The sequence below is a fragment of the Tupaia chinensis genome, unplaced genomic scaffold (genome assembly GCF_000334495.1).
Source record: "Tupaia chinensis unplaced genomic scaffold, TupChi_1.0 Scaffold145208_1, whole genome shotgun sequence".
Taxonomy (NCBI): domain Eukaryota; kingdom Metazoa; phylum Chordata; class Mammalia; order Scandentia; family Tupaiidae; genus Tupaia; species Tupaia belangeri.
The window spans coordinates 1,320,092-1,337,857 of NW_006205068.1; the positions used below are offsets into that span (position 1 = coordinate 1,320,092).

At 48.9% G+C, this 17,766-nt stretch overlaps 1 protein-coding gene across 6 annotated transcripts in view; it reads left to right on the forward strand.

The window, feature by feature from the left end:
• Window positions 1-17,766, forward strand: part of MAD1L1 (mitotic arrest deficient 1 like 1) — a 598,556-nt gene that overhangs the window by 89,767 nt on the left and 491,023 nt on the right. For all 6 annotated transcript variants that reach the window (XM_006167865.3, XM_006167866.3, XM_006167868.3 and 3 more), the window contains one exon: window positions 6,824-6,910. In XM_006167865.3, coding sequence (XP_006167927.1) covers window positions 6,824-6,910 — 87 coding nt within the window. The remainder of the gene's footprint in view (window positions 1-6,823; window positions 6,911-17,766) is intronic.

Here is a 17,766-nt window from a genome sequence, read left to right on the forward strand (position 1 = left end):
TGTGGTAAAATCATACAATGGAATATTATTCTGCCTTTAGGAAATAAATTCTGCCAACTGCTGCAACATGGGGAATTTTGTATTATGCTAAATGAAATCAAACAATCACAAAAGGCCAACTACTATATGAGTCCACTTATATGAGGTCATTAGAGCATTCAAATTCATAGGAACAGAAAGTATAATAGTGGTTGCCAGGGGCTGCTACAAAGGGGGATGGGATATTGGCATGTAATGGGTATAATTTCAGTTTTGCAAAATTAAAAGAGTTCTGGGGATTGGTTGCACACTGATATGAATGTACTTAGCACTATTAAACTGTAAACTTAAAGATGGTTAAGATGGTACATTTTATGTTGTATATTTTAACACAATTGAAGAAAAGCAGAGCAGTGTCAGGATGTGCACTTAGCAGGCGTGGTGTCTGTCTGTGGTTGCTTCTTAGGGATACACTCCTGGAAGTGCAATGCTGTGTCCAAGGCTGGGAATTCCTCCTTTGCTTCCTTTTCTTAGCTTTATCTTCTTAGAAGGCATGCATCCTTCTGGGACAGTGAGTTGTCTTGGTAGGTCACAGCAGCCCCCGGGCCAAAAGAACAGACTGGCTGTCTTCCAGAACTCTGGGAAGCAGGAGGAGCCCTTGGCCAAGTAGCACTAACTGCCATTCCTTCTGCTTCTCTGATGACAGCCAGCCCCCCCCCCCCTTCTTTCTGCCCAGATGCCTTGGCTGCCCCATAAGGGGGGCTGGGTTAAATGGTAGATCCTTTAGTTCCTAACCATTGGCATTTTCCCCCCCTTTAAGAATGCTGCTAATGTAAGAAGAGGACATTGGAAAGCTTATTGTGGAGTATAGAGGGGCCAGACCCCTGCCCAGTTGGGTCAAACCTTACCTATGTTCTTGGCTGGCCCCCTCTGGTAGCCGAAGGGGTGTCCACATCTAAAATATAGAGCTGAACCAAGTTCAGTTTCATGCTTTCCTGTATTCTTACTCAACAACACAGATAGCTTGTATGTTCTCAAAGTGAGTGGGAATTTCTCCCTACCAGCCAGCAAGCAACCTGTCCACAGTGAAGACACCAGCTGGTGCTCACTGTGGACTGGTTGCTTGCTGACTGGACGGTGGCTACCTGGAGATGGTGTCACAGTCCACAGGGAAAGGGCTCAGTCCCGCAAGGCTGTTTGTTTGCACTCTAGATGTTAATTTCAAGGTTCAGGTTGTTTTACTTGTGATTTCGACTATCTACAAATCAGGGTTCCCACAACCTCTTCCCCTCATTGGGTTCCATTAATTTGCTAGAGCTGCTTATAGAACTCAGGGAAACATGGGGGGAGGACTCCTAAAAGTTAGTGGAAAATAGAATTGAAGTATGAGTTTATTTTGTTGCAAGAAATTTTGAAATCTATACATAGTTTTATCAAAATACAAAGTTTCCATGAACTCTTTGAAGATCTCTCATATTTACAGTTACTGGTTTATTACAAAGGATCTCTTAAAGGACACAAATAAACAGCCAGGTAAAGAGAGACAAAGAGCGAGATCTGGAAGGGTCCCAAGTGCAGAAGCTTCTGCCCCATGGAATCGGGGTGCATCACCTTTCTGGCAAGTAGTTGAGCTTCTTGTTTACCTTCCTTCACACCTCTACGTGTTCAGCTGTCTAGAAACTCCCCTCACCCTATTCTCTTGGGGTTTGCTTATTCAGACTTAATTGCCTAGGCACTACTGAAGGATAGGCAGCTGTGCAGAATTGTGATTGGACAGAAAGGTCTGATCTAATGCTAATCGGCGTGGCTCACTGTGGCAGGTGCCTTGATCCCATGTATAGGGTGGGACCCCTCTGGAATGAAGGACTTGGGAAGGGGTAGGAAGAAGATTAGAATTTCTATGACCTACCTTGGGGCTAGTTTCTATGGCCTGCTTTGAGGCAAAAAGAAAGGAACAAGTGAAAGGATGGCAGGGGAGGTCAGACTGTCTTTTACCTTTATCTCTCTAAAGCCCTGTCTCAGAAACTTGCTTCTAGAACCAAGGGCTAGAAGCTAAATACTTATGAGCCAGTAACAGAGGATGAAACCCTTGGGACCAGCAGATGGTATAATGGTTACATAGCTGCATTCCCATATGGCCTACTGTGGTTTGAGTCCCAGACTCAGTGGCTTGAAACTCATGCCAGGTGCATGTGCATGCATGCTCAGAATCCTGAGAGGAGAATGGAAGAGAAGGGATTGTAGTGTAGCTGTTCCTCCTGGGTGGCGATTTCTCACTTTTTGTCTGTTTCTCCAGTGAACGCATGCACTCTATAGCAAAAATCTCCCTTAAAAAAAAAAATCCCCCCCCCAAAAAAACCCTCCAAACACTACCCTTCTACATGTCCAAAAGCACACCACACTTTGCAAACCCCACCTCCTGTCTTGTCTTTTCCTCATGGAACATTCTCAAACTCACACACTGCTCTGACAGAACACATTTCCTTTTTGATTGGTAATGCCAAACAAAAGGCATACCGAATTCTGTACATTTTAATATGCTGATTAGTAGTGGTTAGTTGAGTTTTGTGTTCCACATTTACACAATGATTTGTCATGCATTGCTTCTACTACTGCATGTTTTTATCCTTTTTTTTCCCCTGTATTTACATGAGGATTGAATTTTTTACTTTTAAATGTTGCTCTTCTCTTTTCTTGTCCCAAGAAGTCAGTTGTGGGAAGACTTGCACCTTACCCTGGGGTTTAGAACTGCCCAGCCAAGGGAACTGGGAGCCCAGCTAGGCTAGAGAGTCAGCTTGGAGAGATCTGGACAGGGGTAAATTTGTATATTCTGCCATCAGTTGGGCTTTTTTTTTTTTTTTTTCGGACATATTTTGCCAGCTTTTTCTCATTCTCCGAGGGCAGAATAAACTGTTTAGTGTGGAGATTTTTAAATCTTTTTTTAAATCTAGCTCACTGTGCTGTGCATTTTGTAGAAGTTGAAGTCTTGTGGCAAGCAAGAGTGTCCAGACAAGGCTCCTGAGTCTGGATTTGGTGAAAGTAATGACCGAGGGGTTTTCAGCATGAGAGGCCTCTGTGCCCTTCTGCCCCTCCTGGAGACAAGGCTGGAGCAGGAGGGGGTAGGGTGTCGTTTCCTGCTCAGGAAGTACCAGCTCTGCAGCCTCAAGTCTTCCCACTGTGATAGGGGCTGGCCATGTGAGGACTGAGGGATGGCAGCTGCTAGCCCCTGGGATTAGGGGACTGGGATGTGGCCAGGAAGCAGCCTCGAGGGGCCTGCTTTTGGTAGTGTCGTAGTCAGAGCACTGATATCTGTGGTTTGTGGAGGGGATGTCAGCCCTAGGACTCCCCAGCCCCTTTTACCTTGGTGAAAACTTTCTTCTCTACCTGCTTTGTAAGGGTGAGAGCATGCATCACAGACAGGAGATGTGGGTTTGGGTGAGGAGCACTGTAGGGAGGAACAGAGGACCAGTTTCCTACCTAATTTATTCAAATATGGAGCCAGACCATACGTGGCTGAAATCACTGCCTCCGTGTTCAGGTTTCCAGTGGGCTGAGTGAAGATGGTGCGGAGGTCTGTGTGGCTGCCTGATGGGCACCACCCAGGCCCTGCCCAGAAGGTGCAGGGGCTGTGCCCTACGTGGGAATGGAGCCTTTCAGAAGGGTGCTATGTCATGTTCCTTTTTCAGTTCATTTGAACTGCTCCCAATTTCCTCCTTATTATTAAATTGTTACATTTCAGATGATCTTTACTTCAAAGAGAATTGGAAAGTGGGGGTAGGAGAGTCTGGCCCTCTGCTGTCTTCCTCTGGCTCCCAGCTTTGCTGGGCTAATTTCTATCTTGAGGTGAGAAGCCTGTTTTTAAATTGGCATGAAATGCTTCTGACTTGGCTTCTTGCTCTGAGATTCCAGGAGCTTCCATGTGGAGGGTGTTGTAGGCATTTTACTCTTTGGGGAGAGGGGGACACCGCATGGTGAATGAGACCCGGCGTCTCTTCTTTGACCCTTCCCGTTGCTTCAGGTCCGAGGAAACATGGGTGGCAGCCCCGAGGGGCGTGTGATATGAGGCAGAGAGGGTGGTCTAGTTACACATATGTATGTTGCTCTCTGTAGCATCCCCTGCCTCCCACACATCGCTGTGGAACGTGAATTCGCCAGTGTGGACATCCTTGATTTTTGTTTGTTTTAAATAAATTCTTTATATTGTTTTAGTAACAACTTAAATACCCCTCTGGCTAATGAAGAGAAAACTAAAACACTCAAATAATTATCAAAGAAAATATCTTTTGGCTTTGAAAGATTTACTTATTTGCTTCCTTATTTTTATACTAATGTTTTTTACTCTCTGAGACTAGAAAACTTTTGGAAGCTCTTTTCAGCCTGTTTGAGTTTTTGTTTCCCTCATGGATTTCAGGTTCTATAATACCTGTCAGTAATTAACTTTTTTTCCATCAAACTATAGTTGGCCCTTTAAATCTGCTGGTTCCAGGTCTGCGTATGCAGCCGACCCCGAATCAGAAATGTTCTGTTATTGCCGATGTGTCCTGTGTACCACGGTAGTGGTGTCTATACTGAATATGCTCAAACTTTGTTTTTTCTTGACGTTATTCTCTAAACAGTACAGGATAACGACTATTTAGATAGCACTGACACAGTATTAGGAATAATTTAGAGATGACTTAAAGTATGTGGGAGGATGCGTATAGATTATATGCAAACACTACGCCATATTCTGTAAGGGGTTTGAAGATTCATGAGCTTAGTATCTTTGGGGGTTTTATAACTAGTCCGTCTCCGAAATCGAGGGATGACTGTACTTTCCAGTTGCAGAGTTGCATATATTTAGGGAGGAATGCAGAAAGAATTCTCTGCCCAGTACCCAGTGAGTCCTTGTCCACGTATGCCTCACAAAACACCCAATAAAGGGCCCCTTGACCAGTAGTCAGAGGAGGTCTCTCTGAGGTGATCTGGAAGGAGAAAGCAATGGTGTTTTCTTCAGAAAGAGCTTTTAGTCAGAGGAAGCACTGATTGCAAGACCCAGGGGGTGGGACTGATGATGTGAAGGAGGAGGTGGCTCCTGGGCGAGGCCTCAGGACCTCCTGGGCAAGGCCTCGGGACCTCCCATCCCATTCTGCTGATGGACTTTAGAAATACCCAAACCAATAGCAAGCCCAGTATGTTCAAACAGTGATGGGATGGCGAGGGACTTGGGGTTTAAACAGAGAAATCTTGAAAGAACTGACTTTTTAAATATATTTTGAGAACCTGGCCAAGAGAAGGTCTAAAGAGCAGAGGATTTCCAAGCAGAGGATTGACTAGTGCAAAGTTTTGGGGCACGAATAGGGTTGATGTGTTTCGGTAACAGAGAAGAGGTCAGTGTGTGTCTGCCTGAGCATAGAGATCCCAGGCCTGCAGGATGTGCAGTGGGGGGATTTTAGGTTCTTTTTTTCCCCCCAAATTTGCCAGAGGGTATATGTGCTAACCAGAGTGTGTGTGTGTGTGTGTGTGTTGGGGGGGGGGGGAGCACGAGAACAAGCAAGCGAGAAAACAACCCTCCTCCTCCTAGGGATGGTCAAGCCTCAATCCCTTCTCCTCCATTTCTTCCTCCTTTGGATTTTGGGTACACACAAACAAATGACCAGTGTATTTCTCAAGCTGCTGGGCCTGGGACTCAAACTGCATAGTTCGTCATGTGGACAGCCTTAACCTCCAGGCCACAGGCTGACCCTAGGTGGTGATGCCACCTGGCTTCTGTCTGGGGTCCTTGGTCACAGTGTGGCTGTAAGCAGCCACTACTGACTCCAGCAGAGAGGAGCTCACTGGCGGGCATGAGGAGAGTGCTCTTGGGACCTGGCTAACGTCATGACCAGCAGCCGTACTTGAGCTCCGTGCAGGACTTTCTTTTTATGGACCATCTGCTCCATGCTGTAACTTCAGTCATAGCCTCTTTAGCCAGTGTGGGATCACTGTTGCTTGTTCAGAAATACAGGGGTTGTCCCTGATTTCCCTCAAGGGGGCAGGGATGAGGCCATGGGGCAGCTCATGCCGCACTGACCCCAGCACCTACTTTCTGCAAGGCCCCATGTTTGGTGTGGTGACGGGTGATGAGGTGGCTGACACCTGGCCACTTCAGGCCAGGGAGGCTGCTGCTGTGTGGCCTGTGTTGTGTGTTTGCGAAAGCTCTCACACTACTGGGCATTCACTTCTTTTAATCTTACAAAGAAGTTTTTCGAGCATCTCTCTTAAGTTACAGTGCTAAGTTAGAAGATAAAATTCAAATTGAGGTTCATTTGATGCTTATTAGTGGGATGGACTTTGAACTGGCCCTTTAACATGAGGGCTTGTTTTCTCATTTAAAAAAATGGAAACAATATGCAACAAGGCATTCATTGAGAGATCTGGAATAGTTTTGAAAATGTGAAAGCATCATGCATGGGATACATGTGGAGACCTGCTCTTATTGTTATGTATGGATATTTTGAGGGAGGGAGGAAGGAAAGAAAATACTTACAGAGTACCTCCTCTGTGCCAGGCACTTGGTAGGTGATATTTAAACATTTTATTTTTTCTGTGCAGTGACACTGTTACGTGTCATCTCTGTTTTGACAGGTGAAATAAAATCAAGGCTTATAAAAGTCATTTACCTAGTGTTGCGTACCAAGTGGCGGGCAGTGATTGAACCCAGGTCTGGTGAGTGCACGCTGCCTTGATACAGTCCACAGACGTTCTCTCATCTGGGTCCCTGAATCATTGGCTGCTGGCGTTGCTTTTGGCCTTTTGTTGCTGTGCAGAAGGAAGTCTACTTTCAAGCATGGCTGGAACTAAGTGTGTCTTCTTTATCCCTCAGGACTCCAGAAGACCTTTCCAGATTCATCGTGGAGTTGCAGCAGAGAGAGCTTGCCTTGAAGGACAAGAACAGCACCATCACCAGCAGGTAGACCCACACCCCAGGGTGCTTGTGGGGGATATGTTTGCTTTGGAGAGTTATTAGTGAGTAGAAGCGCGTTCCCACTTGGGTCATGACGTAATAGATGTGCTTCGTCATTTGGTCTGCCTTGGCCTGAGATGGTGAGGGAGCTGGGGTTTGAGGGTAGAAGTCACTCTGTCTTTCCACCCTGTGGCAGTTAGACCCAGTGGAGATACCTTCAGACAACATGCCAAGTTACCACTGGGTCCTTAGTGGTTTGGATCACTGATGCAGGGGTCTGTCTCTGTTTGGATCAGGAACATAGTCCTCTTCTCAGTGGTGTAAGGTTCCGTGTGACATTGTCATGATGTAGAAACTTGGTCCGGGGGTGGTGGTGGTGGTAAAAGCATGTGTGTCTGTGTGTGTACAGACTTGTGCCCTCAGGTAGGCCTACAGAGAGTACCCAACAGCCCAATATCTTTGCCTGTCAAAGATGACAGTGTACCCAGCTGGCTTTTGCAGCTAGCAGACTGTTCCCAGCTTAGTAAATTCAGAGGGAAGTGGCTGCGTGACCCTGTCCAGGGCCTGGTGGTATTTTTTCTGCCTCTATACACCAAACATGTGGTGTCTTTTTCAACACTACCTCTCCAACTCTGCGCTGAGGGGGCTTTTAAGGTTCAGTTCAATTCTGATACTAGCTATAGGAGTTAGCACAGCCCCACAGGTTAAGGGCTAAGTCCCACAGGATGCCCCACTCAGATGCTAGCCACAGTAGGGGAGTCTCAGGTTTTCCACACTCCATCCAGCTGCATATTCAGGGCACTCTGTGACCCTATTCTCTGTTTGATCATTTGCCATCATCAATAGAATGACTCGAAGAACTCAGAAAAGTGCTTTGCTTATATTACCGGTTTATTATGATGGGTACAACTCAGGAACAACAAAAAGGAAGAAGGGCATAGGCCAGCATCTGGTGAGCCTTCAGGCATGCCCCTTCTCCATATCCCCATGTGTTCACCAACCCAGAAGCTCCCTGAGTCTTGTTGTTCAAGAGTTTATACGGCATGGCGGCCAGAGGGTGGCAGGTGGTAGGATGAAGTGCTCTGCAAGGCTCACCTACATGGGAAGGCTATGGGTTGTGTCCAGAGACTTCTCTGAGTATGCCAGACACACGTCCATAATCTGGGACTGTCTGTGGATTGTGGCATCACGACCCTGTGGAGAGTGTTGTCTGTCTGTCTGTCTGTTCATTTATTTATTTATTTCCTTCTCTTCATGGAAGAAATGAATAACTTAAAAAAAAAAAAAGGAGTTTTTAACAGCCTGTTCTTAGTACCCTCTGCTCTCTCTCTGGAGATGGTAGATGGAGCTAGAATTACCTCTAATCATTGGTAATTTTGTTGAACAGCCCCACCCTGAGCCTACGTAGGGGCCCCACCTGAGTCACCACTTCAGAATAAACTCAGATGTGATCAAAAGGGGTGATTATAAAAAATAAGAGACACTCCTATCACTTAGGAAATTCCAAGGATTTGGATGTTCTGAGCAGAACTAAGGAAGGGACAAAGACCAAATACCTGGGTCTTCCCATCTCTCTGTCAGCTGGGCGCTCAAGCTCCCTCTCTGATGACTGCAAGGTGACTGTGCAGACCTAGTGTCACATCTAGAGACAGAAAGGAAGTGTATTTCTCTGTTGTGGAACAAGGACACCGTCCCTAGGGGCCCTCATTGGCCAGCTATTGATGGAGAAGATGGAGTCACCATGATGAACTTAAACTAGCCCAATTCCTGGTTGAAGCATTGAAGCAGGTGGGTGATTTGCTCCCATGAGCAGGGGACACAAGGGAAGGCTAGGAGGCAGTGGCCACAGCGGGATCCATGGTGCCCTACTGACCAGCAGGCAGCTGGGCGGTTGTGTGAAGGGAGTTTGGGGTGGCCTGTCTGCCGTTGATTATTGAGCTACCTCTTCATCCTCCTATGGAGATAGTACTTTCATAATTTATTAGTAGCCAGAGGAAGAGTTTCTTATTTTGGGGGTTGATGTCACTCTGAAAATTGGCTTTTAGAAGCATCTGGTTATGTTGGACATAATCACATCAATTTACTTTAAAAACCTCAAATGATAAAGATTGCCTTTTGCTTTCAAAGCCACTGTCAGATGAAACAGGCATTAACAGTGATTTGAAATTAAAGCTTTAACATTTTGCCAGGCGATCCTCTTCATTTTACTTTGAATATAAAACAGAATGAACTATTAAGGGAAAGGAAACTTGTTGGCATTTTTCTTGTCAGTGAGGTACTTCATAAAATATTTGCTTTGGCCAGCAGCAGCACGACCAGTCTATATTCAGAGAGAGCTGAGGAAGGGAATGTCCCCCTCTGACATCCCTGACTCCACCTTCATTCGTGGTCATACGTGTGGACTTGGGTGCAGGAAATCAGTTGAGGACAGAGTCTCTGCCTCAGGCAGCAGCCTCTGCGGTGGGCAGGTAGGCTTTGTAACCTGTGACCTACTGTCCACCTCTCAGAACTTGAGTGTCACTCTGGGAAGAAGGGTGAGTCTCAGGCATCTCATAGAAGAAATCACTGCCATACCTTCAGTTGCAAAACAGGTACTGTCGTGCCTGCTTAGAGAGCTCTCAGAGAAGAAGATGAGTCTCCAAGACTACCCCTGCCTCATGTGGAGGTGGGAAGCCAAGGGAGCAGCTGCAGGGATGTTTCAAGGTCCTCGAACACTTTGCCAGATCTTTCTGTCCTGCGTTTCTTTGTGATGGCTTTTTGTGTCCTGGTGCTGCTATGTGTTGGTGCCTTCAGCCAACGTGCAAACTCCAGATGGGGCTGGGAGATATAGCACTACCACCCAGCTCTGAGTTGATGGGGAAAGTGGAGAAATGCAGGCCACTTTGGGCACTGAAGTTGGGGCTCTGTCTCACCAGTGGTGTCGGGGAAGCAGGCTGGGTCTGCCCTAGCTATCTTTTATCTGGTCCTTTCTCATCTCTGCCTTGTTAGCCATCAGGTGCTGGAGGGGAGATCTCCAGCTTAGCATCATGTCTGGAAATGGAGAGTCCGGGATCATGGTGGTTGCTGCTTGGAGGGGGAAAAACACTTCTTATCAGAGACAACCTGGGCCTCCTGGTGAGGTTGTCTCAGGGCCCTCAGGTAGATAGGTGAGTGAAGACTTCCTTTACCCACATGTGAAGAGCCTTCTATGTGGTTGGAGTGAAGATGTCCTACCTATGGGACTGGGTGGCCTGCCCTCTGGTTCACTCCTGGGTTGCAGGCAAGAGACAGACCCTAGGGCTGCATGACGCTGGCAGCACCAGCCCTGGTGGCTGGATCTGGATTACTCTGCTCTGGCTTTGGTGCTTGCATCCTGGCCTGGCTAAACTGGCCTCGTCCCCTTGGCCTCTGTTCTCTGAGGTACAAACATTGCTGTCATCACAGTGCCCTGTGGAGAGAGCAGGGAACTTCAAAGTTGAATAGCTAATCGCATCAGAAATCTGTTAAAGGTGGTTAAATAGAAATTCAGATGAGATGGGGAGTAGGCAACCTGGCAGTGAGGTCAGAACATGTTGGTCAGGGCCTGGAGAGCCTTGCCACTTTTTTAATAGTAGGCCAGTTAATGGCCAGCTTCCTGAAGGCAGGAGGTGGGATCCCCCACCTGCAGTAGGTACCAGGGGACCTGCCAGCTTCCTGATGGCAGGAGGTGAGACCCCCTAACTGCAGTAGGTACCGAGAGGCTTGCCAGCTTCCTAATGGCAGGAGGTGAGGACTTACTATGTGCAGTAACTGAGGGGCTCATGGCTGGCTTTATGCAGGCCTTCTCGAGTGTAGTACTTGGCTTGCCTCACCTCAGATGTAGGGAATGCCTATCTGGAGGGTTGCTCTGATGCTTAAGTGAGATCTCGCAGTTGATAAGGCACTTGTGTGTAACAGATCTCAGTAATCCATGCTGATGTGAGGATGTGATAAGAAGAGTCCTTGGGTTGCACAGCCAGGGGCCAGGGAAGTCCGAGCTGGCAAAGGGCAGGTTGTAGAGCTCCAGTAGAAAGTCCTTCAAAGAGAGCCAAGTGTTTGCATGCCTTTCCATGAGAGGATGTCATAACCCATCAAACCAGGCCTTCTGTTTGTTTTTCCCTTTCTTCTCCATCCTCGGACAGCTCAAGAGGCATCATCGATCACTGATATGGATAGGTGCTGTCAGTGCCCGTCTCCTAATCCTCTTTACCGCTGGACAGGAATTTAATTACAGTGCAGGGGAACCTTGCCTTTTTTTGATGCTCTAAAGTTGTTTTTGGCTCTTGGAGTCATCAAACCTCTTGCTTACAAGGCTGAGGACAAGGTGGGTTACTTGGCATTTTTGGAGATCTGGGAAGGCCCTTGCTGTACCCTGGTTAGTGTCCTGGGGTTTCAGGGACCCAGGAACCCCTGCATAGCCTCTGCACTGCTTCTCCAGCTCTCCTGTTGTAGAGCTGTGGACAGGAGGCTGCATTCCTCTGAGGCTCAGACCATGGCCCGAAGGGTAAGGGGCTGACATGCTCTGGAGGAATGCTGGAGACCAAAGATTGAGAGCTAATACAGGGGTAATGGAGCCATGCTATATGGAATTTCTCTGCTCTGTTAGAAATAAAGGCCATACTTGGGGAGGGATGGTAGAGGGAGTTGGGGCTTCTCAGGGTCCTGTTGGGGTACCAGGGTTCAGGGTGCCTGTAATTATGGTCATGACGATGATGGTGCTGGTGGTGGTGATGATGAGAGCGGCCACCCTGGGTTGGACATTTGCCTGTACTGTACACTACACTAAGTGCTTCACTCGAACCTTGAAGGACGCTTGTGACAGTTGCCGCTGTTATTCCCCATCATGGGCAAGAGGAATGTGAGCCTCATTTGGGCCCAGATCTGTGTGTTCCCCAGAGCTCTGCATGCTGTGTTTGAAGATAGAGCCCAGGTCCCTGAGAAGCTCTTAACATGGCTGCAGTCCAGGCCCTTGTCACTTGTTTCTCTACCTCGGAGAGTGGAGACCCTGAGTCGTGAGTCCTGTGTGGCTCAGTGCTTCCTTGCCCTTCTGAGGCCTCTGTTCACCTTCCTCAGGGCTGACTTAAGGTAGGCCTGCTGCAGTACCGAGTGGAGAGATGTCACTCGGCGACATGGACAGAAATGTATCTCCTTGTGTCTTGGTCTGTCTTGGCCACTCCGGCCAGCTGGGCTGGTGCCTTCTGGGTTGATGACTCCCTTTGTGCAGTGCAAACACAGAATTGCACTCTGGATTTGGACTGCTCTAATCACTGCATTTAGCAGTACTTTCTTTTGGAGAGGTTTTTGCTATAGGGCGCGTGTGCTTGCCAGAAAGACAGAGAGACAGAGAGAGACAGAAAGTGAAACATCACCCCCAAGGGGGGATAACCACATCACAATCCCTTCTCCTCCATTCTCCTCTTGGGATCTTGGGCACGCACGCACATGTTCCCGGCATGAGTTTAAGCCACCAAGTCTGGGACTTGAACTGTGGTCGGCTACATGGGAGTTCAGCAACGTAGCCATTACGCTAACTGCTGGCCCCAGTAGTTCTTTTCTTTTTTAAGTTAATTTTTTTTTTTTTTTAAGTTTTGTTATAGAGTGTGTGAGCTCTCCAGAGACAGAGAGAAATGTGAGACTCACCTCCTGGAGGGGTGGCTACACTGTAGCCCCTTCTCCATTCTCCTCTAGGATCTTGAACACACACATGTGCCCGGCATATTTTCTCAGTCTTCCGTGTCTGGGACTTGGACTGCACGGCTGGTCAACTGTCCCAACCACCAAGCCACAAGCCACCAAGCTACCAGCTGGCCCCTCTGCAGCTAATTCTGTAGATGACTCATGCTGCCTTTGGACCCTGTCACAGAAGAGGCAGACAAGTCCTGAAGCACCTGGAGTCGTGGCCTCTCCTGGATGCCCTACAGAACACCCTGCAGGTGCCTCCTCCTGTGCTTGGCGTGCTGCATCTGATGCTGCTGTCCTCAGACTCCTGTGGTCCCCAGGTGACTTTTGGGGGTGAGTTCTTGTTAGTGAAGGAGACTCAAGGATAAATGGACGAGATGAACGATCACCACCCGCATTGTCCATTGTGGAGGCAGTGTACCCGGTGGGTGTGCTTTCCTGGCATTTACGACCTAGAACTCTGTGTCGCTTCCCAGGAGGGAGTTGAGATGAGCACAGTAGTCATAATTCTTAATGTGGCCCTCTTCCTGCTGTTTGTCCAGAGCGTTTAGGCTGTCCTCTAAACCATCTTGAAGTATAATGAGCCTTGTCACCTCTGTCATCTCTGGTGTCTGTGTGAGTTATGGGGCTCTTGAGCCGTCCAGAGGCCAGCAAGGCCAGCGACTAGTACACAGATTCACGATGGCTGGGACGTGCTCTCGGTGCCTCCAAGTGCATTTCACTCAGTGCCTGTGGCACTAGCAGAGGGTGTTCAGAAGTTATTATGGGTTCCAAGCATAGGCTGCCTGGTTCAAATCTTGGCTTCACCACAAAGTAGCTCTTTGTCCTTGGATAATGTAGTCTTTCTATGCTTCCCCCACCCCCATTTTTTTTTTTTTAGTTTTTTTTTTTTTTCCCTAAGCGGTTTTTGCTATAGAGCGCATGCACTTGCCAGAAAGACAGAGAGAGACAGAAAGCGAGAAATCACTCCCCAGGTGGGATGGTCATGCTGCAGTCCCTTCTCCTCCATTCTCCTCTCAGGATCTTGGGCATGCACGCCCATGCGACCGGTGTGAGTTTAAGCCAGTGGGTCCGGAACTCGAACCGCAGTTGACTACATGGGAGTCCAGTGACATACCCATTACGCTAACTGCTGGTCCCTCACCGCCCTCCCCCTCCTTTTTTTTAAAGAGGTTTTTGCCGTAAGGTGCATGCACTCGCCAGAGAGAGAAAGACAGAGACAATAAGAGGGAAAATGAAAAATCACTCCTTCCCGGGGAAGGGGATGGCCATGCCACAATCCCTTCTTCTCCATTCTCCTCCTGGGATCATGGGCATGCACACATATGCACCTGGTGTGAGTTTCAAGCCACTGGGTTCAGGACTTGAACCGTCATCGGCCCTGTGGGAGTCCAGTGGTGTAACTGCTACACCCCCTAGGCTGGCCCCCGGGGCCTCGCCTCTTAAGGTGATGATGATGACAGTGATGATCCTCATCAGTAGTTGGGAGGATTGAGTAGTTATCTCCGTGAAGCATATAAACTGGCACCTGGCACAGTCAGGGTTTTATCATTGTCGTCAGTTTTTGAGGGGAATGAGAGCTCAGTCGTTGCAGGAGTGGGTTTTCCAGCGAGCTCTATAATGGATAAGAAGAGATACTTTTGTCTGTGGCCAGTGGTGGTGATCAGAGCGGTTTGGGCTAATGGAGCTTTTGAGAGCAGAGATGACAGAATGTGCTATGGGTAGAATGGTTGGCAAGAGAAGGGCATTAGTGAGGACCGTGGCCCAGTCCTGTTTCTGTGCTGGGCTGTCTCCCCCAGCTGTGTGTCCTTGCCAGGTCTCACGCTCATCTTAGCCACTTACTGTCTTGGCATGTGCTGGCCCCTGGGGTTGCCAGTGAGGTAGACAAAAGTCTCACTATGTCCGCTCAGCTTTTAGTGCCACTCAGTGTAAACAGACTTTGGCAGGAGGTTTTGAACCAGCTGTATCTAATGGATTGTCTTCTCGCTTCCCTCAGTGGCTGTCCACTGCAGCCGGTCTGTGCCTGGGATGTGGGGGCTGGGGAGGAAGGGCTTGCTTGATGTGAGCTTAGGACTAGCCCCTGGTGGAACATGGCCCCACTGAGCTCTCGCCATGGGTGCTGGTCATGTGTCCTGTGGTTTTGTACCCTGGAGTCCTCACGTGAGCTGCTCTGATTAGGTCAAGGTAGGAGTACCCAGCCTTTGTGCTGATGGCCCAGTCGCCTGTGTCCTGGCACTGCATCTTCCAAGGCCTGGCCCAGCTCTCACAGATCCTGGCTCCCCGTGCTCCAGGGCCCAGCTCAGTGGTCCTCTGTCCACATGAGTCCTGGCACCCGTCCTCTAAGGCCAGGCTTGGTAGTCCCCTGTCCTCACTTGGCAGTGCCCATGTGAGCTCCGGCTCGTTGCTGCATGTCAGTGTGTGCACACCGCTCTCCAATCTTAGCCCTTTCCTTTGGATGACAAGGATTTGTGTCCCTGTTTTCTAATCTTGCCCGCTTTACCATCTACTTTCCACAGCGCTACCTGAGGGAATCTTTTAAAACTATAAATCCGGGGGCCAGCAGGTGGTGTGGTGGTGTGGTGGTGAAGGCTCTAGAATCCCATATGTTTAACTGCAGTTTGAGTCCCAGACTTGGCAACTTGCTTTCTCACTTTTCCCCCTTCGCCCTCTGCCTGTCTCTCTCCCTCATGAGCATACATGCCCTATAGAGAAATTCTAATAATAAATAAAATTAAATAAATCTTAAAAAAAATGTGAATCAGGTTGTATTGCTTCCTTACCTAGAGCCATTTTATGGCTTCTGTGTCTCTTGGGACAAATTGCAAATTCCTTTCCAGGGTCCACTAATCTGCACATTCTGGGTCCTACTGACTCTCTAACCCACTGACCTCTCGAGTCCCCTTGTTTCCTCTGCTCTGGCCACGCCGGCCTCCTGCCATCTCTGGACAGCCCACATCCAGCTGACTACCTCCCTAAGCCTTGTCGTAGTGTGCACCTCCCCTCAGTTCAGTTCTGAGCTCAGTTCTTTTCTCAGGGGGCCTTTGCTGCCCCCACCTGAGCTAGGCTTCCATAAACTATAAACTATACTGTGTAACCATGTCTGTCCTCTTTATATGCCTCTGTGTGTGCGTGCTGTCTCTGCAGGCGGGGCAGAACGCTATACCTGGGTACCTCATTCACCTCTGTGCTTCTGGCAGGAGCATCCTTTGTGGCACACAGCGGATACTCAGTAAATACTAAATGAGGGGGTGAGAGAGTACGAGGCGGTTGCCGGAGTAAATGATGCCACCATTATTCTGGCTGCAGAGGCCTCAATGTTGGTTCTTCCTCGATGTTTCTTGTCTTTTTCACAGCCCCATCCAAATCATAAAGAAGTTACTTTGGTTCCACCTTCGGAGTGAACCAGCATCCCACCAAGGCACACCTCCCATGCCACCCAGTGCTGTGCTCTGCCTGGATTACCTGGCTAGTCTCCGATTGCTTTCCTGCTGGCCCTGATCCTCTCAGCATTGTCTGGGCAGCTCCTATGGCAGCAGGAGGGACCTACACGAGCCCTCCCGCTCACTCTGAGCCCCAGGGTCAGTTGTGATGTACCCTCTGACCTCACTGTCTTCACCTTCCTGACCTGTGAGAGGTCACATACTCTGACATGCCGGGCCTGCTCCCTGACTTGCCTTCGCTTTGCCTCCCTTGGGTCTCTGTGCAGCTTCTGTTAAAGGAGCCTTCTATCTCATCCAGTAAGGGTGGCCGTCACCTGCCAGAAGGGGCCTCCTCCAGGTCTTGCTTCTGTGTTCTTGCTAACACTGACGTGGTTGCTTGATAGTTTACTGATTTATGTTTATGTGTGTTTCTCCCAGTTAGAGTGTAAACCCCACGAGAGAGCAGGGGCTTTGGTCGTGAATCTGTGTCTACTAGGCATTTGTTAGTGAACAAATAAATGCCTTCCTTCACCTGCAGTGTCCCATCACCTTCCTGAGAGCAGGTGGCGTGATGGCTGCATGTGTTCCTGTGTCCTCGTCCCAGCCTGGCTAGGTTTAGGTGCTGGGTGGGGCATCATTAAAGGACGGGTATGGACTGGGACTTACAGGTCTTATTTGGCTCATCCGCGTTTCCTCCGTTCCTTCCTTGGAGCTGTTGGGTCCCTGGCTTTGTTAGGTATAGCAGCTGAGGTAGGTGAGTGTGCTGTGGCTGCTTGCTCTGGCCTGGCATTGACCCCTGTGGCATCCTGGCCATGGTGCCTGTCAGCTCTGAACCACCCACAGCCTGCCTTGCTCTAGACTGCAGCAGATTAATGGTTTAAAACTGTTAGCACAACATCCCACTAGAGAATAAACTTTTCTGTTTTGCTTTATGCCTAAGTGATGAGTTATCTAATTTCCTTGCAAATGGCACCTGGGAAGGCTGCTTCGCTCCAGGTCTGTGACTGCCAAAGTGGAAGGAGCCCAGCCTCGGCCTCAGCGGGCAGGCGTGGGTGTCGAGATGATCGCTCTGCAGAGCACTGGTCGTTTATTACGTAAACCCTGACTGAGTGCCGGCCATGTGCTGGGCAGTATGGGGAGCAGAGAACGAGATGCAGATAGGCTGTGCAGGGGAGGAACCGTGTGTGTGTGTGTGTGTGTGTGTGTGTGTGTGTGTTCATTAACACGTGCGTGGAGACACATGCACTGATAGAAGCACTGAGAATGAAAAGGGTGTCTGTTCCATGGGAAAGATGCGTTTATTTTCTGGCTGAGAAGTAGATAAGGGAATATTTATTGAAAGAAGTGCCTTTTGAGTTAGATATTGTAGTACTGGGGCAGGATTTTTGGAGAAAAAAAAGACAAAACAGAAGATAGCTTTACGAGGTGGGATATTGGTGAAAAGATGAATATTTGAATCCGAGCCTGGCCTGCCTTCTGTACGTTAATGTACACGTGATGTATGAGGTGCCAGGACCGGGCAGCTCATGTCTGTCCTGGGATGGAGGTGCTCTCAGGGCTGGGAGACCTCAGCTGTGCTCTGCTGGGAACTTCAGCCCACACACTGCAGCCGGGCTAGTATGCCCTGGTTGTGTGCAGATGGACGGGCTTTGCTTGGGGGTCAGGCTCTGGGCTGTGGTGGGATCTGTCATCCCATTTCAGTGGGCTGTGGCCTTCCCTAACTGTTGGCTTTGTGGTCCCTATGTGGTAGGGACCATGTCAGGGAAG